The sequence below is a fragment of the Oncorhynchus tshawytscha genome, linkage group LG07 (assembly GCF_018296145.1).
Source record: "Oncorhynchus tshawytscha isolate Ot180627B linkage group LG07, Otsh_v2.0, whole genome shotgun sequence".
Lineage (NCBI taxonomy): Eukaryota > Metazoa > Chordata > Actinopteri > Salmoniformes > Salmonidae > Oncorhynchus > Oncorhynchus tshawytscha.
The window spans coordinates 44,735,663-44,755,319 of record NC_056435.1 but is presented as its reverse complement, the minus strand read 5'-3'; the positions used below and the strand labels follow the sequence as shown (position 1 = coordinate 44,755,319).

The 19,657-nt window shown below is 42.6% G+C and overlaps 1 protein-coding gene across 2 annotated transcripts in view; it reads right to left on the bottom strand.

Annotated features, from left to right (window-relative positions):
- Nucleotides 1–2,586: 2,586 nt before the first annotated feature.
- LOC112254617 (FYVE, RhoGEF and PH domain-containing protein 5) overlaps nt 2,587–19,657 on the bottom strand; it is a 43,851-nt gene continuing 26,780 nt past the window's right edge. The window contains exons 8-21 of one of the 2 annotated variants that reach the window (XM_024427334.2): nt 14,979–15,066; nt 14,632–14,682; nt 14,068–14,126; nt 13,797–13,868; nt 13,422–13,490; nt 7,444–7,527; nt 7,039–7,118; nt 6,643–6,739; nt 6,269–6,406; nt 6,028–6,130; nt 5,290–5,426; nt 4,900–5,025; nt 4,408–4,562; nt 2,587–4,180 (exon numbers count right to left, since the gene is read on the bottom strand). In XM_024427334.2, coding sequence (XP_024283102.2) covers nt 4,144–4,180; nt 4,408–4,562; nt 4,900–5,025; nt 5,290–5,426; nt 6,028–6,130; nt 6,269–6,406; nt 6,643–6,739; nt 7,039–7,118; nt 7,444–7,527; nt 13,422–13,490; nt 13,797–13,868; nt 14,068–14,126; nt 14,632–14,682; nt 14,979–15,066 — 1,296 coding nt within the window. In that variant the 3' untranslated portion in view covers nt 2,587–4,143. The remainder of the gene's footprint in view (nt 4,181–4,407; nt 4,563–4,899; nt 5,026–5,289; nt 5,427–6,027; nt 6,131–6,268; nt 6,407–6,642; nt 6,740–7,038; nt 7,119–7,443; nt 7,528–13,421; nt 13,491–13,796; nt 13,869–14,067; nt 14,127–14,631; nt 14,683–14,978; nt 15,067–19,657) is intronic. The other variant, XM_024427335.2, reaches the window with a different exon arrangement.

Sequence of the window (19,657 nt, the reverse complement as noted above, 5' to 3'; positions counted from 1 at the left end):
ATTGTCATGCTGAAAGACCCAGCCACGTTTCATCTTCAATGCCCTTGCTGATGGAAGGAGGTTTTCACTCAAAATCTCACGATACATGGCCCCATTCATTCTTTCCTTTACACAGATCAGTCGTCCTGGTCCCTTTGCAGAAAAACAGGCCCAAAGCATGATGTTTCCACCCCCACGCTTCACAGTAGGTATGGTGTTCTTTGGATGCAACTCAGCATTCTTTGTCCTCCAAACACGACGAGTTGAGTTTTTACCAAAAAGTTATATTTTGGTTTCATCTGACCATATGACATTCTCCCAATCTTCTTCTGGATCATCCAAATGCTCTCTAGCAAACTTTAGACGGGCCTGGACATGTACTGGCTTAAGCAGGGGGACATGTCTGGCACTGCAGGATTTGAGTCCCTGGCGGCGTAGTGTGTTACTGATGGTAGGCTTTGTTACTTTGGTCCCAGCTCTCTGCAGGTCATTCACTAGGTCCCCCCGTGTGGTTCTGGGATTTTTGCTCACCGTTCTTGTGATCATTTTGACCCCACGGGGTGAGATCTTGCACGGAGCCCCAGATCGAGGGAGATTATCAGTGGTCTTGTATGTCTTCCATTTCCTAATAATTGCTCCTACAGTTGATTTCTTCAAACCAAGCTGCTTACCTATTGCAGATTCAGTCTTCCCAGCCTGGTGCAGGTCTACAATTTTGTTTCTGGTGTCCTTTGACAGCTCTTTGGTCTTGGCCATAGTGGAGTTTGGAGTGTGACTGTTTGAGGTTGTGGACAGGTGTCTTTATACTGATAAGAAGTTCAAACAGGTGCCATTAATACAGGTAACGAGTGGAGGACAGAGGAGCCTCTTAAAGAAGAAGTTACAGGTCTGTGAGAGCCAGAAATCTTGCTTGTTTGTAGGTGACCAAATACTTATTTTCCGCCATAATTTGCAAATAAATTCATAAAAAATTCTACAATGTGATTTTCTGGATTTTTTTTCTCATTTTGTCTGTCATAGTTGAAGTGTACCTATGATGAAAATTACAGGCCTCTCTCATCTTTTTAAGTGGGAGAACTTGCACAATTGGTGGCTGACTAAATACTTTTTTGCCCCACTGTATGCATAGTCACTTTAACCATACCCACATGTACATACTACCTCAATAAGCCAGACTAACAGGTGTCTGTATATAGCCTTGCTACTCTTATTTTCAAATGTCTTTTTACCGTTTTATTTCTTTACTTACCTACACACACACACACACATACCTTTTTTTCCCCCGCACTATTGGTTAGAGCCTGTAAGTTAGCATTTCACTGTAAGGTCTACACCTGTTGTATTCGGCGCATGTGACAAATAAACTTTGATTTGATTTGATGTGCTGTGCTTGTTGATTTTTGCATGTTTGTGTAACAGTATAGACTTTACTTCCGTCCCCTCGCCCCGACATGGGCGCGAACCAGAGACGCTGCACACGTCAACAGTCACCCTTGAAGCATCGTTACCCATCACTCCACAAAAGCTGCGGCCCTTGCAGGGCAAGGGGAACCACTACTTCAAGGTCTCAGAGCAAGTGACGTCACCGATTGAAACGCCACTAGCGCGCACCACCCATAACTAGCTAGCCATTTCACATCGGCTACATTTGGATAGCAGAGCACTGATGTCCATGTACTGTAACTATATACAGTACTCTCCTCTACCCTCATGATACAGGCATGACAGATGTCAGTCAGCCTGAATGTCCCCTGATTCTACACTGAACAAAAATATAAACGCAACATGTAAAGTGTTTCATGAGCTGAAAAAAAATATCCCAGAAATGTTCCATACGCACAAAAAGCTTATTTCTCTTAGATTGTGTGCACAAATTTGTTTACATCCCTGCATTTCTCCTTTGCTAAGGTGATTCATCCACTTGATAGGTGTGGCATATCAAGAAGCTGATTAAACAGCATTATAATTTCAGAGGTGCATCTTGTGCCGGGGACAATAAAAGGCCACTAAATATGCAGTTTTGTCACACAACACAATGCCACAGTTGGAATTGGCATGCTGACTGCAGGAATGTCCACCAGAGTTGTCAGATAATTTAATGTTAATTTCTCTACCATATGCCGCATGCAACGTCGTTTTAGAGAATTTGGCAGTACGTCCAACTGGCCTCACTACCGCAGACCACGTGTAACCACACCAGTCTAGGACCTCCACATCAGGCTTCTTCACCTGCGGGATCGTCTGAGACCAGCCACCCGCACAGCTGATGAAAGGATTATTTCTGTCTGTAATAAAGCCCTTTTGTGAGAGAAAACTCATTCTGATTGGCTGGGCATGGCTCCCCAGTGGGTGGGCCTGGATCCCAACTGGGTGGGCCTATGCCCTCCCAGGCCGACCCATGGCTCTTCCCCTGCCCAGTCATGGGAAATCTTTAAACTTGGGCCTAATTCATTTATTTCAATTGACTGATTTCCTTCTATGAAATGTAACTCAGTAAAATATTTGAAATGGTTGCATGTTGTGTTTATATTTTTGTTCAGTGTATATGCCATCTAGTGACCAATATAGGAATATCACAGGGTAGTGAGAAGAAGTCATACAAACTGATACACACAAAGAAAATCCACTTTACTTGTTTGAGAAACCCCAACAGTTTGAAATAAATAACTCATCCATTTCAAAGTCCACTACAGTGATTATGGCTGATAGCAGTGTTTCACATCAGGGAAACCACTCCCATTATAAGGCGGAGCTGAGGCTTGGTACAAATAGGAATTTGACATATTATGCAACTTAACATTGAGGACAAGCCTCTTTTTTGTAATTGATCTGATATAATTGATATATCCATGGTTTGCTAACACAGAGAACGAACTCCAGAAACTGGGCTTAGTGAGTTTGGCACAGGCTGACCAAGACACATGATCAAACAATAACATTTAGAGGAGTGCACTTCACTACATTGCTCTTTCAGTTCCATTCTTCTTTTATGAGTGCAAAAAAAGCAAAATCATTTTTGCCTATCAAAATCTCTACATATGTATTTACATGAACTAATTGTTGTATGTAAGGCCATTTCAGAAAATACAGTACATGGCGAAAATATGTAGCTAAGAAACACATTAAATGTAAAACAATACAAGACAATAGTCACACTTTGAGCAGAACCTGTGCTTCAAAATGTCAGGCACGTGAAGCTGGCTAAGTCCAGTGCAGGAACGTGTTCTGATAAAAGGATAGAAATAGGGCGTCCATTCAGTAAATAGAGGGAGATCTTTTAAAGTACCGCCATGTTGGTTTACAAAGGCTGTATTGCACTGTGAACATGGAAGCACATACTGGGTCGACCCGGGAGGGGTGAATGACCCTACGACCTCAGACCTTGGTGGATGGTGTAATAATACCTGGAGATCCACTCTCATTCTTCTGACATCACATTAAGACTACAGTCACGTTGGCATGTGGTCAACATGTATTAATAACAGATTCATCATTTTCATAAGCTCTGGATGTAGGTTACACATTAGTAGGACATGCAGTTTAAACACATTTACTGCAAATGTTCTTTTTCTGTCTTGTCTCCTTTACCCTCAAATGTAACCCCTTGTCAGGGCTCTTAGTGTCAAAAACATGTCAATGTAGTGATAGCTTGATATCAACCAACATATTCTTCTTTGCTTTAATAAATCCAGCATTGCTTTTGCATGTCATTTTCCTTCCATTTTTATAAGTAATCCAGAGTAGTTAATTCCATGAAAAGTGTGTGTGTGTGTGTGTGTGTGTGGGGGGGGTGGAATTTTCCAGAACGGAACATATCCGTGCCAGCTCCTCACTTGGCTCTAGGTGTCACACCTTCCGTAGCAGTGGGACGGGGACATTGGAGGGTGACAAAGTAGGCGAGCGTGTCCCCTCCTTTAAGAACACCATGTTTCCTTCTCTCCTCTCTCGGTCCACACACAGTAAGACACAGCCGTCACAGCTGACTAAAGGCAAAATTAACATATTCCTCCCACTTACTCTTCCCTTTTTGTTTTACATTCAGGCATTCTGAGGCACTGCTATGTGTAGCAGGAGAGTGGCAGTGAGGTCCCCAGGGTAAGTCTGGAAGGTGAGTGATGCACATCCAAAGATACAGACTCAACAACCCACCCAAGATGGCCACTGCTATAAAACTGTGGCTTCCTCCATGGCGTTCACCCATCTGGGTAGAAAGAAAAGTGCTGACTGTAATTATAATACATTGTAATTACAATCTGATTGATACTGTTGCCAATGTGATTCATGCCTATGACATGACTTAATGAGGCCTGTAAGTGGGGCCAGGAGTTTTACCTCACCACGTATAAGGCTAAAGACTATAACTATGGCCCAGAGTGAGTTTTGGTCAGATCATGTGGTGATATATTTTTGGTGCAGTGCAGGGCTCACCTCTTAGCAGTGTGGTTGTCCTCGGCCTTAAAGGTGTAGTACAGGGTCTTCTTGTGGTACAGCTCAAAGACGTTGGTAGTCTCCGCTCCACCTGGCCTGTCAGGCAGCTTCACTGTGAAGCCCAACAGAGGCAAACTCTCAGACGCCACCTTCTCCTGGAGACAGAGAGCGAGAGAGATAGAGAGAAGGAGGAAGAGAGAGACAGAGAGAGAGAGACAGAGAGAAGGAGGAAGAGAGAGACAGAGAGAAAGATAGGGAGAGAGAGAGAAATACACAGTGATCATTAACCTGCATCGTTTTAAGGATGCAGTTTGTGGAGGTTTTGCTGACTAAAAAAGTAGAGAGGGTGAATTAGCTTTACTAGAGAAACTCTGCTCTTTCTCCATCTGAGTCGGGTATGTGTACATTACAGAGTTACAGGGAGGGATAAGTGGTTTGGGTAGAGGTGTGTGTGAGGGTTCAGGTTTAAGGGGAGTGTGTGTTCCCCCTCACCTCGCAGGCCTGGTAGGTGTAAAGCACCTTGTCTTTGAGGAGGAACCACAGCCTCTTCCAGTTCCTCTTGCTCCTCTTACTGCGCTGCAGAGTCCCGCTCATAGAGCCCTCCTCTGACACACTCACCTAGAGACAACACAGGAACACACAGAGAGATTACTTACATACATAACAGGACAAAGGGAGCATATGCTGCTACTACCTCAGTACAACCAAGGTGCTTGAATTGAAGATCCAGCTGGAAAAAACCCTGTCTAAGAGACACTTTGAGGAAAATGTATGTTTACATTAAAATATAAGTTTAGTGCGTGGACAATAGCTTTTAGCATTCATTTGGTAGAATATTAGTGGTTTGTGTGTGTGTGTGTGTGTGCGTGCGTGTGAGATTACCTGGGTCAGAGAGGCGGTACCCTTGCGTCTCCACAGGCTGGGAGGGTGAAAGTTCTGGAAGACGGCAGAGAGCGGGCGGATGGAGCGGCGATTAGAACGAGGACTGTCAGTACCACTCACCCCAGACACATTTACTCCTATGGAGACAGAGAAGCCCTGACCTTAACACCTGGACTCACACACATTCAATATGCTCCAGTAGTCAAGAGCGGCATGTACAGTATAATACAGTATAGTATAGTACAATACAGTATAGTACAGTACAATACAGTATAGTACAGTACAATACAGTATAGTACAGTACAATACAGTACAATACAGTATAGTACAGTACAATACAGTATAGTACAGTGCAATACAGTATAGTACAGTACAATACAATATAGTATAGTATAGTACAATACAGTATAGTATAGTACAATACAGTATAGTACAGTACAGTATAGTGCAATACAGTATAGTACAATACAGTATAGTATAGTACAGTACAATACAGTATAGTATAGTACAGTACAATACAGTATAGTATAGTACAGTACAATACAGTATAGTACAGTACAATACAGTATAGTACAATACAGTATAGTATAGTACAGTACAGTACAGTACACTACAGTATAGTACAATACAGTATAGTACAATACCGTATAGTATAGTACAGTACAATACAGTATAGTATAATACAGTATAGTATAGTACAGTACAGTATAGTACAGGAAAGGAGGAGGAGTTATGCACCTCTCTTCTGGAGCTCGCTGTAACAGTGGTCACACACGTTGGCCATGCGGTCCTCCAGGTACTTCAGAGGGGTTCGGTTCCTGGAGCAGCTCCGACACACAATCTGAGTAGAGCAGGACCACGTCACAACACCCAACACACACAGGTCAGGCCTGACTGTGGAAAACACACTCCAGCCACATCATACCGTGCTAAACTTCTCCCATGTGACGTAGCCATGCATTGTCTGCGAGAGACTCACCCTCCCGCAGGCGTGGCAGTGATGTCTGCGCAGTGTGAGGCTGAAGTCTGAGGTGCAGTTCATACACATCATCACATGGGATACAGGCACCAGAGTAGGAGCCTTCTCCCCCAGGGACAGACACAGACGCTCTCTGGCCTGGAAGAGAGACAGGACAATATGGTTAGAGCTACGACTACCATACTAGACTTCACAGTCATACTCAGTGACTCATACTCAACTTAAAAGAGAAAATACTCCCTCTGCAATGTTAATATAACCTCAGTAAATATATGAGTATTGGTTTGCTATTGTCATTGAGTGGGGAGCATTGTTATGCTATTGCTAGCGTCACTTTTCTGTATGCTCTGTCTCCCAGTCAAAGTCCTCCTCACCTCTCCAGAGCAGCTGCTGAATGGCGCAGGTCCTCTGGCGTGGTCAGACACTGTCCGACTCAGAGTGTGGAACCAGTCCTCTCTCTCACTACAGGAGCTGCACAGGGACACACAGAGCACAGGTCATTAAGCCCTCTCACCATACTTCTCATATACCAGTGATGTGTTTGACTACACTACTATGAGGGCTATAAATGGCCCAGAGTGGTCTAGACAGATGGTCAGGAAAGCAGCACGGACACTACTTATAAAAGATCCAAAAGGTCTGTCACGAGAAGCTTTACTATACTTAATTCACTGTTTAAACAGTGCATTTGGTGACCGTGGGAAGTGTGAACTACAATCATTATACCGACCATGCCACCCAAGGTGTGAGTGTGTGTTAGTGTGACCCACCTGGCTGCCAAGGTGATGGAGATGTCTGCTCCCTCGATACTCAGAGCATTCTGTACATTCTCTATGATGGGTTTACTGACCTGGAACATCAACAACACATTACACAGACCCATCAGGAATCAGTGAGCGAGAGGACAGATAGGTTTGAGAAGGGTATAGAGAGAAAGAGAGGATGAGGAAAGAGAGAGAGGAAAAGAAGGAGAGATATAAAAGTGAGAGGGAGTAACAGAGACAAAGACAAAATTATAGAGAGAACAAGGGAGAGAGGGAGGGAGAGGGAGAAGTGAGGGGTGAGTGATATAGACAAAAAGGAGAGAGAAATTTGGTAAATGGTGATGGAAAAAAACTGTGAGAGAGAGAGAAACGGGAGAGAGAGAGAAACGGGAGAGAGAAATGAACTCTGACCTTCATCCCAGTCAGTGGGAGGCTATTCTTCAGTCTGTATTTCCCGTCCTGCTGAGGGTAGGTGTACAGCAGCACATCATTCATCTGTTAACACACAAACACACTCAGAATTCACTAACAAACCTCAGAATCACACATACTTTCATTTTGTATCCTCAGAGGCAATGAACAAGATAATACTGTCTACAAACATTTCACTGATTCAGCTGTTGGATAGGACAAGTGCATGGAGAACTTACTTATTATTGTCAGTACTCTCCAATCCAAATAGCATGCTACTAAGTATTATATATCTTGATGCCTAGTCACTTTACCTCTGCCTTCATGTACATACTGTATCTACCTCTATTACCACATGTCCCTGCCAATTGATATGGTTTTGGTACTCCTTGTATATAGCTTAATTCTTGTGTTTTCATTTTGTCTCGTTTAATTCTGCATCATTGGGAAAGGGCCTGTAAGTAAGCATTTCACTGTAAGGTCTACACCTGTTGTATTCAGCGCATGTGACAAATAACAATTGATTTGATTAAAAATACATTGTACATTATTCCTGCACGTTAAATAACCACATGGTGGTGCCCTAAACTAAGAGGAAACCATCTGCTCCTCAACGAGGAGGTGGGCTGTTTTACTTATCATCATTTCATCAGATTTTACAGTTAAATGCAGTGGCGGTTTTAGCATAGAAACCTTGGTGTGGCAAAAAACAAATAAAAGTGGAATGCATGCCAGCAAAGCCACTACACAACACTAAACAATACATTAATTGCAATATAAAGGTGACAAACGGTGCCTACCACCTGTTAGGGCCTACATAAAGCTTTCTTTTCAGCACCATGGAGTGAATCCTTACCACTGCTACACCTGTCAATCAGCGGAGCCTTGTCTGGCAGCGAAACAGTTCATTCAGCCTCATTTACTGCCTTTTAAAAAACCATAGCTGATATGGCTGACTTGCTTAAAATGTGGTTTCTACTGACAACTGAGATGTACAAACTATGGCCTAAGGCAAGCGGATAAGAGTCAATCTGTATTTTGATTAAGACAATTAGCGAGCTAGGACAGACGTAATCAATATAACTATTTGTTCAACACTTCTGAAATGTACAGCAACAGAATTAAGAAAATGGGCAGTTCTTACAGTATTCTCCCTGTACACCAAGTCAGAACCGTAGGATAAATAAAGGGGCATTTAAGCAGACAATGAAAGCTCTTACAATAGTCGATGATTACATTTCTCTAAAACAGGTTATAGGCTACAGTAGAACAGTCAGAACAGTAGGCGAAATTAAGAGGGGTTAATATACCAAATTATTAGGGTGATGCACATGGGCTACTAACATCTTACTACACAACATACACTTAGTATGACTTTCTTAGCTACAGTATACATATCTCACTGGAATATTACATCCTTTATGAAGCAGCATACAATACATTTTTGGACTCACATTGTTGTGCTCGGCTCACTTGAACAGGACGAGTTAACAGTTGTTTTGAGCCCGGCACAAACCATGCTTCTGTCACGTTCGTCATAATGATCGGACCAAGGCGCAGCGTGCATAGAGTTCCACATGTTTATTTAAATGAAACTCACCAACAAAAACAATAAACAGCAAACGAGACGTAACGACTGGAGTGCTCACAGGTACTACACAAAAACATAGTCAAGATCCCACAAATCACAATGGGGAAATGGCTACCTAAATATGATCCCCAATCAGAGACAACAATAAACAGCTGCCTCTGATTGGGAACCATACCAGGCCAACATAGACATATAATTTCCCTAGATAACCCACCCTTAATAAACAGCTCTCAATGGTCAGGGCGTGACAGCTTCATTGACAGCATGGCCAATGTCGAATGTTTATCATTTTAAACTTGGATTTGGGACCACACAGCCACTGTCACTGATTCCTTCCAAACCACTCGTTGAATTTGCGATTTCCAACTTGTGTAATGTTTATGGCCGATGAGCACCGATACGTTTTATCTATAATTCCTCTTCAATATTTCTCTTCATATGACAAGGATTAAAAAGGACTTGCCAGTAGATTGTCGACTTGATTCATGATGATGACTGCTAGCTAAGATTGTGAAAGTATGTCGTTGACATGATCAGTCCAATCAAAGCTACTGCGCCAATGACCTTGAGCCTTCTTGGATGGGCACTTCTATGGCAGGAGCCGAAGGGCTAGAATTTTCAATGTCCCCTCTTATACTTGGCAGTGACGTAAAGTCCCCATGAGTGACAGAACACTGAGGCAATCACGTCGTAACGCTCCGTATTTTCTGCTAGCTTGCCCCACCACCACAGAAAGCACTGAGCTAGGCTGCCTGCATTTTGGAGCTGCCTTACTCAAGAAAACAAAAAAGAGACCATGTTTGTATGCGGCTTTATTAACTCAATTATATATACTATTTTTACATTGTTTGCAAACTGATACGTGACACGTTTAAATGCCAAAATAACATGCAAAACAGGCAAGCCCAAAAAATGTCTGCCCCACCTGGCCTGAATGACAGGTTAAATGTGTCTCAATGTCAAAAATCAAGATTTCTCCCTGTTTTTCTGACCGCATGACTTGACCAGTTAAAACTCTGGGCATGACTCATCACTCCACTGGGGTCCTAAGCACACCGTAACTCCACCTCCCGAAGAGAGTGAGAGATGTTACAGATTTTATCTCAGAAAAACAATAAATGGTTTATAGTTGTGTGTGATCATGAGTGGACTGACTGCAGTGTTTTATTCTTAAATGTTAACGTGATTTCCTACAAGCGGCTCCTATAGTTTATCCTATAATACTTTAAATTACGTTTTATCCGGTTGGATAATATTTCCAAAATATGATTGAGTGAATCGTCTTAGTGCAAATCCCTGTAGTTGGACAACAGTGACCTAGAAAACCATCAAGTTGACTCATTCTGGGTAGATGTAAACAAAGGTCATTGGTCATTCAAGAATAGGCATTTGGGATTATCTTTTCATTTTCACATAACAGATTTTTCTTTCGTTAACTCTATTGTCGATCATTGTTTACCGTCACTGAGAGGCCTGTACATTTGAAAAAATAAGGAAGTCCCCTTTAACTCTGTAATTTTCCATCATATTAACCCATTCCTTGAGTTAAGCTCTTTCTCTTCTTCTTCTGCCGACATCCCTCTCTCTCACTTTGAGATGGCAGAATCAGAGTGTTCTGTTGGCATAGTTACAGAGGGGCTTTCACTGCCAGGCTGCTAAAGGGAGGGGCTTTCACTGCCAGGCTGCTAAAGAATGGCCTGTCCGAAGTCGTTACTCTGTTTGGACTTATGGCTATATAAATAACACCCTCCTCCTCACCCTCCTCCTCCTCAGACATGTCACCCCTACTACCATATCCTGTGTTGTGTGGGTGCTAAAGACGGGTATGTTCTTTTAAAATGATTTTTAGGTGGGGGAGGTGGGTTGAATCTAAGAAATTAGTAATGAAACAATTTTAGATGAACATGGCATGGTAAAACAATAGCAGGACATCCAAATTAATATCTACTGATATACATACAAAATAGATATCTAAATACAATTATGATTAGACAAACTAACATCAGGTTTAAACAGAGAGAGAAGCACGTTTAGTGTGTGTGACTGTATTAAACAGAGAGAGAAGCAGGTCTAGTGTGTGTGACTGTATTAAACAGAGAGAAGCAGGTCTAGTGTGTGTGGGTGTATTAAACAGAGAGAGAAGCAGGTCTAGTGTGTGTGACTGTATTAAACAGAGAGAAGCAGGTCTAGTGTGTGTGGGTGTATTAAACAGAGAGAAGCAGGTCTAGTGAAGCAGGTCTAGTGTGTGTGGTGTATTAAACAGAGAGAGAAGCAGGTCTAGTGTGTGTGACTGTATTAAACAGAGAGAAGCAGGTCTAGTGTGTGTGGGTGTATTAAACAGAGAGAGTGTGTGTGTGTGTATTAAACAGAGAGAAGCAGGTCTAGTGTGTGTGGGTGTATTAAACAGAGAGAGAAGCAGGTCTAGTGTGTGTGGATGTATTAAACAGAGAGAGAAGCAGGTCTAGTGTGTGTGGGTGTATTAAACAGAGAGAGAAGCAGGTCTAGTGTGTGTGACTGTATTAAACAGAGAGAAGCAGGTCTAGTGTGTGTGGGTGTATTAAACAGAGAGAGAAGCAGGTCTAGTATGTGTGGGTGTATTAAACAGAGAGAGAAGCAGATCTAGTGTGTGTGGATGTATTAAAAAGAGAGAGAAGCAGGTCTAGTGTGTGTGTGTGTGTGTATTAAACAGAGAGAAGCAGGTATAGTGTGTGTGTGTGTATTAAACAGAGAGAAGCAGGTCTAGTGTGTGTGTGTGTGTGTATTAAACAGAGAGAAGCAGGTCTAGTGTGTGTGTGTGTGTGTGTGTGTGTGTGTGTGTGGGTGTATTAAACAGAGAGAAGCAGGTCTAGTGTGTGTGGATGTATTAAACAGAGAGAGAAGCTTATTAAACAGAGAGAAGCAGGTCTAGTGTGTGTGTGACTGCATTAAACAGAGAGAAGCAGGTCTAGTGTGTGTGTGCGTGTGTGTAAACAGAGTGTGTTTGTGTGTGTGTGTTTGTGTGCGTATTAAACAGAGAGAAGCAGGTATAGTGTGTATGTGTGTGTGTGTATTAAACAGAGAGAAGCAGGTCTAGTGTGTGTGTGTGTGTGTGTGTGTGTGTGTGTGTGTGTGTGTATTAAACAGAGAGAAGCAGGTCTAGTGTGTGTGTGTGTGTGTATTAAACAGTGAGAAGCAGGTCTAGTGTGTGTGTGTGTGTGTATTAAACGGAGAGAAGCAGGTCTAGTGTATGTGTGTGTGTATTAAACAGAGAGAAGCAGGTCTAGTGTGTGTGTGACTGTATTAAACAGAGAGAAGCAGGTCTAGTGTGTGTGTGCGTGTGTGTGTGTATTAAACAGTGTGTGTGTGTTTGTGTGTGTGTATTAAACAGAGAGAAGCAGGTCTAGTGTGTGTGTGTGTGTGTGTGTATTAAACTGTATTAAACAGAGAGAAGCAGGTCTAGTGTGTGTGAGAGAAGCAGGTCTAGTGTGTGTGTGATGTATTAAACAGAGAGAAAGCAGGTCTAGTGTGTGTGTGTCTAGTGTGTGTATTAAACAGAGAGAAGCAGGTGTGTGTGTGGATGTATTAAACAGTGTGTGTGTGTATTAAACAGAGAGAAGCAGGTATAGTGTGTATGTGTGTGTGTGTGTGTGTGTATTAAACAGAGAGAAGCAGGTCTAGTGTGTGTGTGTGTATTAAACAGAGAGAAGCAGGTCTAGTGTGTGTGTGTGTGTGTGTATTAAACAGAGAGAAGCAGGTCTAGTGTGTGTGTGTGTGTATTAAACGGAGAGAAGCAGGTCTAGTGTGTGTGTGTGTGGGTGTATTAAACAGAGAGAAGCAGGTCTAGTGTGTGTGTGTGTGTGTATTAAACAGAGAGAAGCAGGTCTAGTGTGTGTGGGGGGTATTAAACAGAGAGAAGCAGGTCTAGTGTATGTGTGTGTGTATTAAACAGAGAGAAGCAGGTCTAGTGTGTGTGTGGGGTATTAAACAGAGAGAAGCAGGTCTAGTGTATGTGTGTGTGTATTAAACAGAGAGAAGCAGGTCTAGTGTGTGTGTGGGTGTATGAGGAGCGTTCCTGACCTTCCCCGTTCAGTCAGTAAAGAGCAGCTCAGGAAGCTGCCATTCAGAAACATCCTGCCAGGAAACCCTGCTCTCAATAGCAGGGTCTGGGTCTGGGAGGGCCATAGATATAGAGCAAACAGAACAGATCTGCTGCTTATCCTTTTCAGATGACATTTACATTGCAACAAGATGGTGCATAGTTGTGTAGTCTTAATGACAAGCGCGGTGACCATGTTCAAATTTGAGAAAATTGTTATTTTAGATTTTTGGCCTAAAAGCTCTGTCCGTTATCTGCAGGTTTGTGACAGTGAGTCCCCTACCCTCCCTCCAAACAGGAAGTGACATTTACCAGAAACAGGTGGCGTGGCTGTCTGCACTTTCTGCTGACCTTCATCAGAGTGCCCTCCTTCACAAACACCTGAGTACAAAACACACACATGCACACAGGGTCAGATATATAGTAGATGAAATGGCAATTAAGGACAGTGTGCCACATATGAGAAGCAAGAGGGTTGGAGAGAGGGCTTTAAAGAGTGTGTGTGTCCGCTCTTCTCCACCCAGACACAGAGAGAGGGCCAGGGGATTCCCAGCTGACTGGTTATATAAAGGTCGACACGGGCGGGATGGAGAGGTAGAGGTTGGAGGGGGGAGAGGGTGTACCATTGCCCGGGGCCCTGGGCAGAAACAATGGTGTTATCAGGCAGGCAGACAGGACGGAGCTTACCCTGCCAGGCTGGAGCAGATCCCTCTGGCCTCCAACACTGTACTCTATGTTGACAAGACGTAGCAGGTTCTCCTGAGAAAGTGAGAAAGAGAGAGGAGGGAGAGACATGCCATGTTGAGCAATAACTACCAAATAACAACACTGCATGTGTGCACTCTCTCAAGCACTCTCACACACGCAGACACAAAACAAACATACACGCAACAAACACAAACACACACACACACAATAAACACACACTATGTTGAAAGACACTCATCTTGAAACTCACCCCATGTTTCAAACTGTCATTGGCTTGATCTGCAATGTCTGAGACTACCACCAGAGCAGCTGAGAGAGGAGACAGTGACAAGACAGAAGCAACGAGTTGTCGTTAACGCAAAATGAAACACATCAGACACACAGAGAACCAGAGAGGGACATGTTCACCAGAGACTATTCTCATATTTCATGAGATGTTCATTCCAGCCTTGTCCCCCATACACATACAGAGAGATAACATCCCTACAATTTTCCTCCTACACACACACACACACATCATCTGGGCTGGAAGTGGCTTTTCTAGTGGCTAGAGATAGCACAGTGGTTAACCCACTCATGAATTACACATACATCACACAGAGACAAGAGAGACAAAATGGTTACCTAGTGATTTACACACCAACACAAATACACAGAAAAACAGACAAAATGGCTCCCTAGTAAGGTAAGAATGCCAAATAAATCCCTTATAAACACATAGAAACAGAACTGACATGGCCCTCTTGTGAATAACACAATGCAGAGTAAATAGGTGCTATACATGGCTAGGGCTTACAACAGAGCCCCACTGTACCTTGTGTGTCTTCGTATTCTTTGGAGTCTGGGGAGAGGTTGTTGAGGTAATCTGGAGCAGGAAGAAAACAAGCAGCAGCAATTGAGAAAAGACTCAAACAAAGTGAAAGACACATGACCATTAATAAAACCCCGGTACAATCAGACATAATGAGATCATTTTCTTCTGAAGACTGTCTGATGTATAAATGTGTACGTTATGACATACTTTTACACACCCACCCACCCACACACCCACCCACCCACCCACCCACCCACACACACCCACACCCACACCCCCACCCACACACACACACACACACACACACACACACACACACACACACACACACACACACAAACACTTACCGGTGAGGAGCATGCGGTATTGAGCCACGCGTACGATGACCTGCAGAAGTTGGTGTTTCAGAGAGACATTGTCACCTGCTGGACTCTGCTGCTGGGACAGACAGACACACACTCAGTACTGGGCCTCACCTACACCCATGTTACTGATACACATCACACAAAACTATTTCCTATGTCCATATCATCCCGAAATGTCTTAAGAGAAACATTGACCAAATGAGCTTTTGCACTGACAGACGAAGTAGAGACAGAGAAAAGAAAGAGAGAAAAAGAGATGGTGGGAAGAGATATTTCAGCAGAATCCCAAGTCACTTATGTGGCGAGCCAGGACCAATAACTCAGAGTGCTGGTCAGCATTCACAGTCCCCTGCTCAAACATCCCCATACACTTTTACTCTTACACACATACACAAGCATGTACACACACACACACACGCAAACACATGCACACCCTATTTCATACTACCCACACAAACAGAATGGATCACAAATCAAGTCCTGGCAGAGAAATATGTTGATTTGATAAAGGAGAGCTAGCCAGCAGCAATGCAACCAAACACACACACACACACGAGTGGCGAGCGACTAACCAAATGTCAGTTATTTTTCATTTTTTAAACAACTAATTGACTGACGTCGGTTCAATTATTTGAATTCCATTTTGTACGTTTTTTTCGGTGAGCTCAATGCACAGTTTCTCTAGAGAGAAATCAGATTAAGCTCGAACTGTGCGATGTAGTACAGACTTGTTTAGCACAGTAAACATGGAAATGAACTACCATGGCCATAAAACACTGTGCGTCTACTTGTCCAGTCGTTGTGGGACAGACATGGAGAGAAGAGACAGAATAAAGCACGATGGAGAGGGATACAGAGCAGTTGCTTCGTGATGTATCTCTACCTGAAAATACAAGACCTAAGTGATTGATAGTTGGTATTCAGCAGTCATAAAGTATGCCTTATTTACTTTGAAGAACTGCTAAAATAGTGATTTTGTCAGACAGCTTTAAGCAGCAGCTCTATAGAGATGAGATGATGACTTGGGATGGAATAATAAAGTCATCAAATAAAACAAATGTAATAACAACTGAAATATTTTATTAACGTGACATAATGTGATTAAATGATGGTTAATAAGTAATAAGCAGTAATGGGCAGTCACTAACATCATGGTACTTTTATGAATTGTTTTATTCTTTGATAATTTTTTCACAAATGAACCGAAACCAAACTGACCTCAAAAAGCACTGATTGCTCAGCACTAACACATACACAGAACACACAAGACGTGGATGTCGATTATGGCAGCCCTCCGCACCTCTCTGATTCAGAGGGGCTGGGTTAAATGCGGAAGACATATTTGAGTTGAATGCATTCAGTTGTACAACTGACTAGATATCCCCCTTTCCCTTTCCACACACACACAGTTGTAGCATACTGTACAGTAACACCAACCATATCAACTTCATCTGTTTCAGTTCACACAGGAGCTTTATCATGGTGACTGTACATGATACACACAGGAGATTCATCATGGTGTCTGTACATGATACACACAGGAGCTTCATCATGGTGTCTGTACATGATACACACAGGAGATTCATCATGGTAACTGTACATGATACACACAGGAGATTCATCATGGTGACTGTACATGATACACACAGGAGCTTCATCATGGTGTCTGTACATGATACACACAGGAGATTCATCATGGTGTCTGTACATGATACACACAGGAGATTCATCATGGTAACTGTACATGATACACACAGGAGATTCATCATGGTGTCTGTACATGATACACACAGGAGATTCATCATGGTGACTGTACATGATACACACAGGAGATTCATAATGGTGTCTGTACATGATACACACAGGAGATTCATCATGGTGTCTGTACATGATACACACAGGAGATTCATAATGGTGTCTGTACATGATACACACAGGAGATTCATAATGGTGTCTGTACATGATACACACAGGAGATTCATCATGGTGTCCGTACATGATACACACAGGAGATTCATAATGGTGTCTGTACATGATACACACAGGAGATTCATCATGGTGTCTGTACATGATACACACAGGAGATTCATCATGGTGTCTGTACATGATACACACAGGAGATTCATCATGGTGTCTGTACATGATACACACAGGAGATTCATCATGGTGTCTGTACATGATACACACAGGAGATTCATCATGGTGACTGTACATGATACACACAGGAGATTCATCATGGTGACTGTACATGATACACACAGGAGATTCATCATGGTGTCTGTACATGATACACACAGGAGATTCATCATGGTGACTGTACATGATACACACAGGAGATTCATCATGGTGTCTGTACATGATACACACAGGAGATTCATCATGGTGTCTGTACATGATACACACAGGAGATTCATCATGGTGTCTGTACATGATACACACAGGAGATTCATCATGGTGACTGTACATGATACACACAGGAGATTCATCATGGTGTCTGTACATGATACACACAGGAGATTCATCATGGTGACTGTACACGGTGTCTGTACACACAGGAGATTCATCATGGTGACTGTACATGATACACACAGGAGATTCATCATGGTGACTGTACATGATACACACAGGAGATTCATCATGGTGACTGTACATGATACACACAGGAGCTTCATCATGGTGTCTGTACATGATACACACAGGAGATTCATCATGGTGACTGTACATGATACACACAGGAGCTTCATCATGGTGACTGTACATGATACACTGTACAGGAGATTCATCATGGTGACTGTACATGATACACACTTCATCATGGTGACTGTACATGATACACACAGGAGATTCATCATGGTGACTGTACATGATACACACAGGAGCTTCATCATGGTGACTGTACATGATACACACAGGAGCTTCATCATGGTGACTGTACATGATACACACAGGAGCTTCATCATGGTGACTGTACATGATACACACAGGAGCTTCATCATGGTGACTGTACATGATACACACAGGAGCTTCTGATGGGAGATCCGTTAGAGGGAATGGGCAGAGAGAGGGGGAGGAGGGCTCTTTCTCTCATCCCAGATTCATTCAACACTCATCCTCTGTAAGGCTGGAGTATCAACTTCTGAAGGTGGCATAAGCATCAATAGGACTCTTATTCTACACAGCCTGAAGATCAATACACTCCTATACCCAGAATGCACCATGCTCCATTTTTAGCTACAGTATGGATGTCAATGAAGACACTAGAAGTACACTACAATCAACTCCTTATAATGTACTGCAAGGGAATGCCGTCAATGCATGCAATATAAACTGGGGCATGCAGATATCCAGAGATGTTTGCACTTATCTAATATGCACGGTAGCTCACACACTCATGGATAGCTCATGGTTGCTTACGATCTGAATGATTTTGACAGAAACCCGACCTCTTCAATACTTCCCCTTTGCTGTGGTTTCTACAATCATGTTCAACTCTGTGGTTACAGTGGTGCTACTGAAGAAGAGGACTACAGACCAGCACCTCAACCATTCAAAGCCTGGCAATTACAATACATGTTGATGTGGTTAATAAAACAGACTCCTTTCGGTCGTTCTGCTTTGTGAATGGCGTTATCTTGCTCAATGGATCTTGCTTAATGTATGTATGAAGAGCTTTACTTTGTCCATACTAAAAGCCAAACAAAGCAAATGAGATAGGAACTGTGTTCATTGACATTCAGACATTTCCAACATGTTACTGATGAGGCAACACTTCATCTAATCTTATAGGATGATGACTTGAAGAAAAAGGTTTTCTTCATCAAAAGGAAAAACAGAATAAGATCTCATACGTGTAATACATTTGATTTCAAAATATGCCTGTGTACAGTATTAACATTATCTGTCCACTTCTTGATCTTGTGACTTATGGCTGAAACTCAAACGAGCTGCCTGTGAAAACCAGAAGCTGATTTAAAGCTGAAACCCAGCTGGATAGACAGTAGTTAGATCACCAGGCCATTCTGTTCTCATACCCTGCTCCTGTACTGACCCTCAGACTAAACCTGACAGCATCACATGGACTAAACTCTAGGATGGAAAGAGACCTGAGATGTCATTAACCCAGAGTGATCTCTACAGAGACAGAGTGGAGATTTTTGATACTGAGAACTCTCCTGGAAACCTCTGTCCTCCTCTCAGAGCTCACTGAGAAGGATCAGGGAGATTACAGGTGTATAATCAATATTATAAACTGGGTGGATTGAGCACTGAATGCTGATTGGCTGACAGCCGTGGTACATCAGACTATATACCACGGGTTTGAAAAAACACATTTTTTTACTGCTCTAATTCCGTTGGTAAACAGTTTATAATAGCAATAAGGCACCTCAGGGGTTAGTGGTATATGGCCAATATACCACAGCTAAGGGCTGGGTCCAAGCACTCCGCGTTGCGTTGTGCTTAAGAACTGCCCTTAGCCGTGGTATATTGGACATATATCACACCCCCTCGGGCCTAATTGCTTAAATAGAGAATACAGAGACATCACTCTTTATGTTAAAGGTAAGACACCTTATTCTGATCTAGCCTTTTCATTTATTTGTATGTATATTTCATTTCATTTTAAATAATACATTTTACACCAAATCCATTAGAAAGTCAAG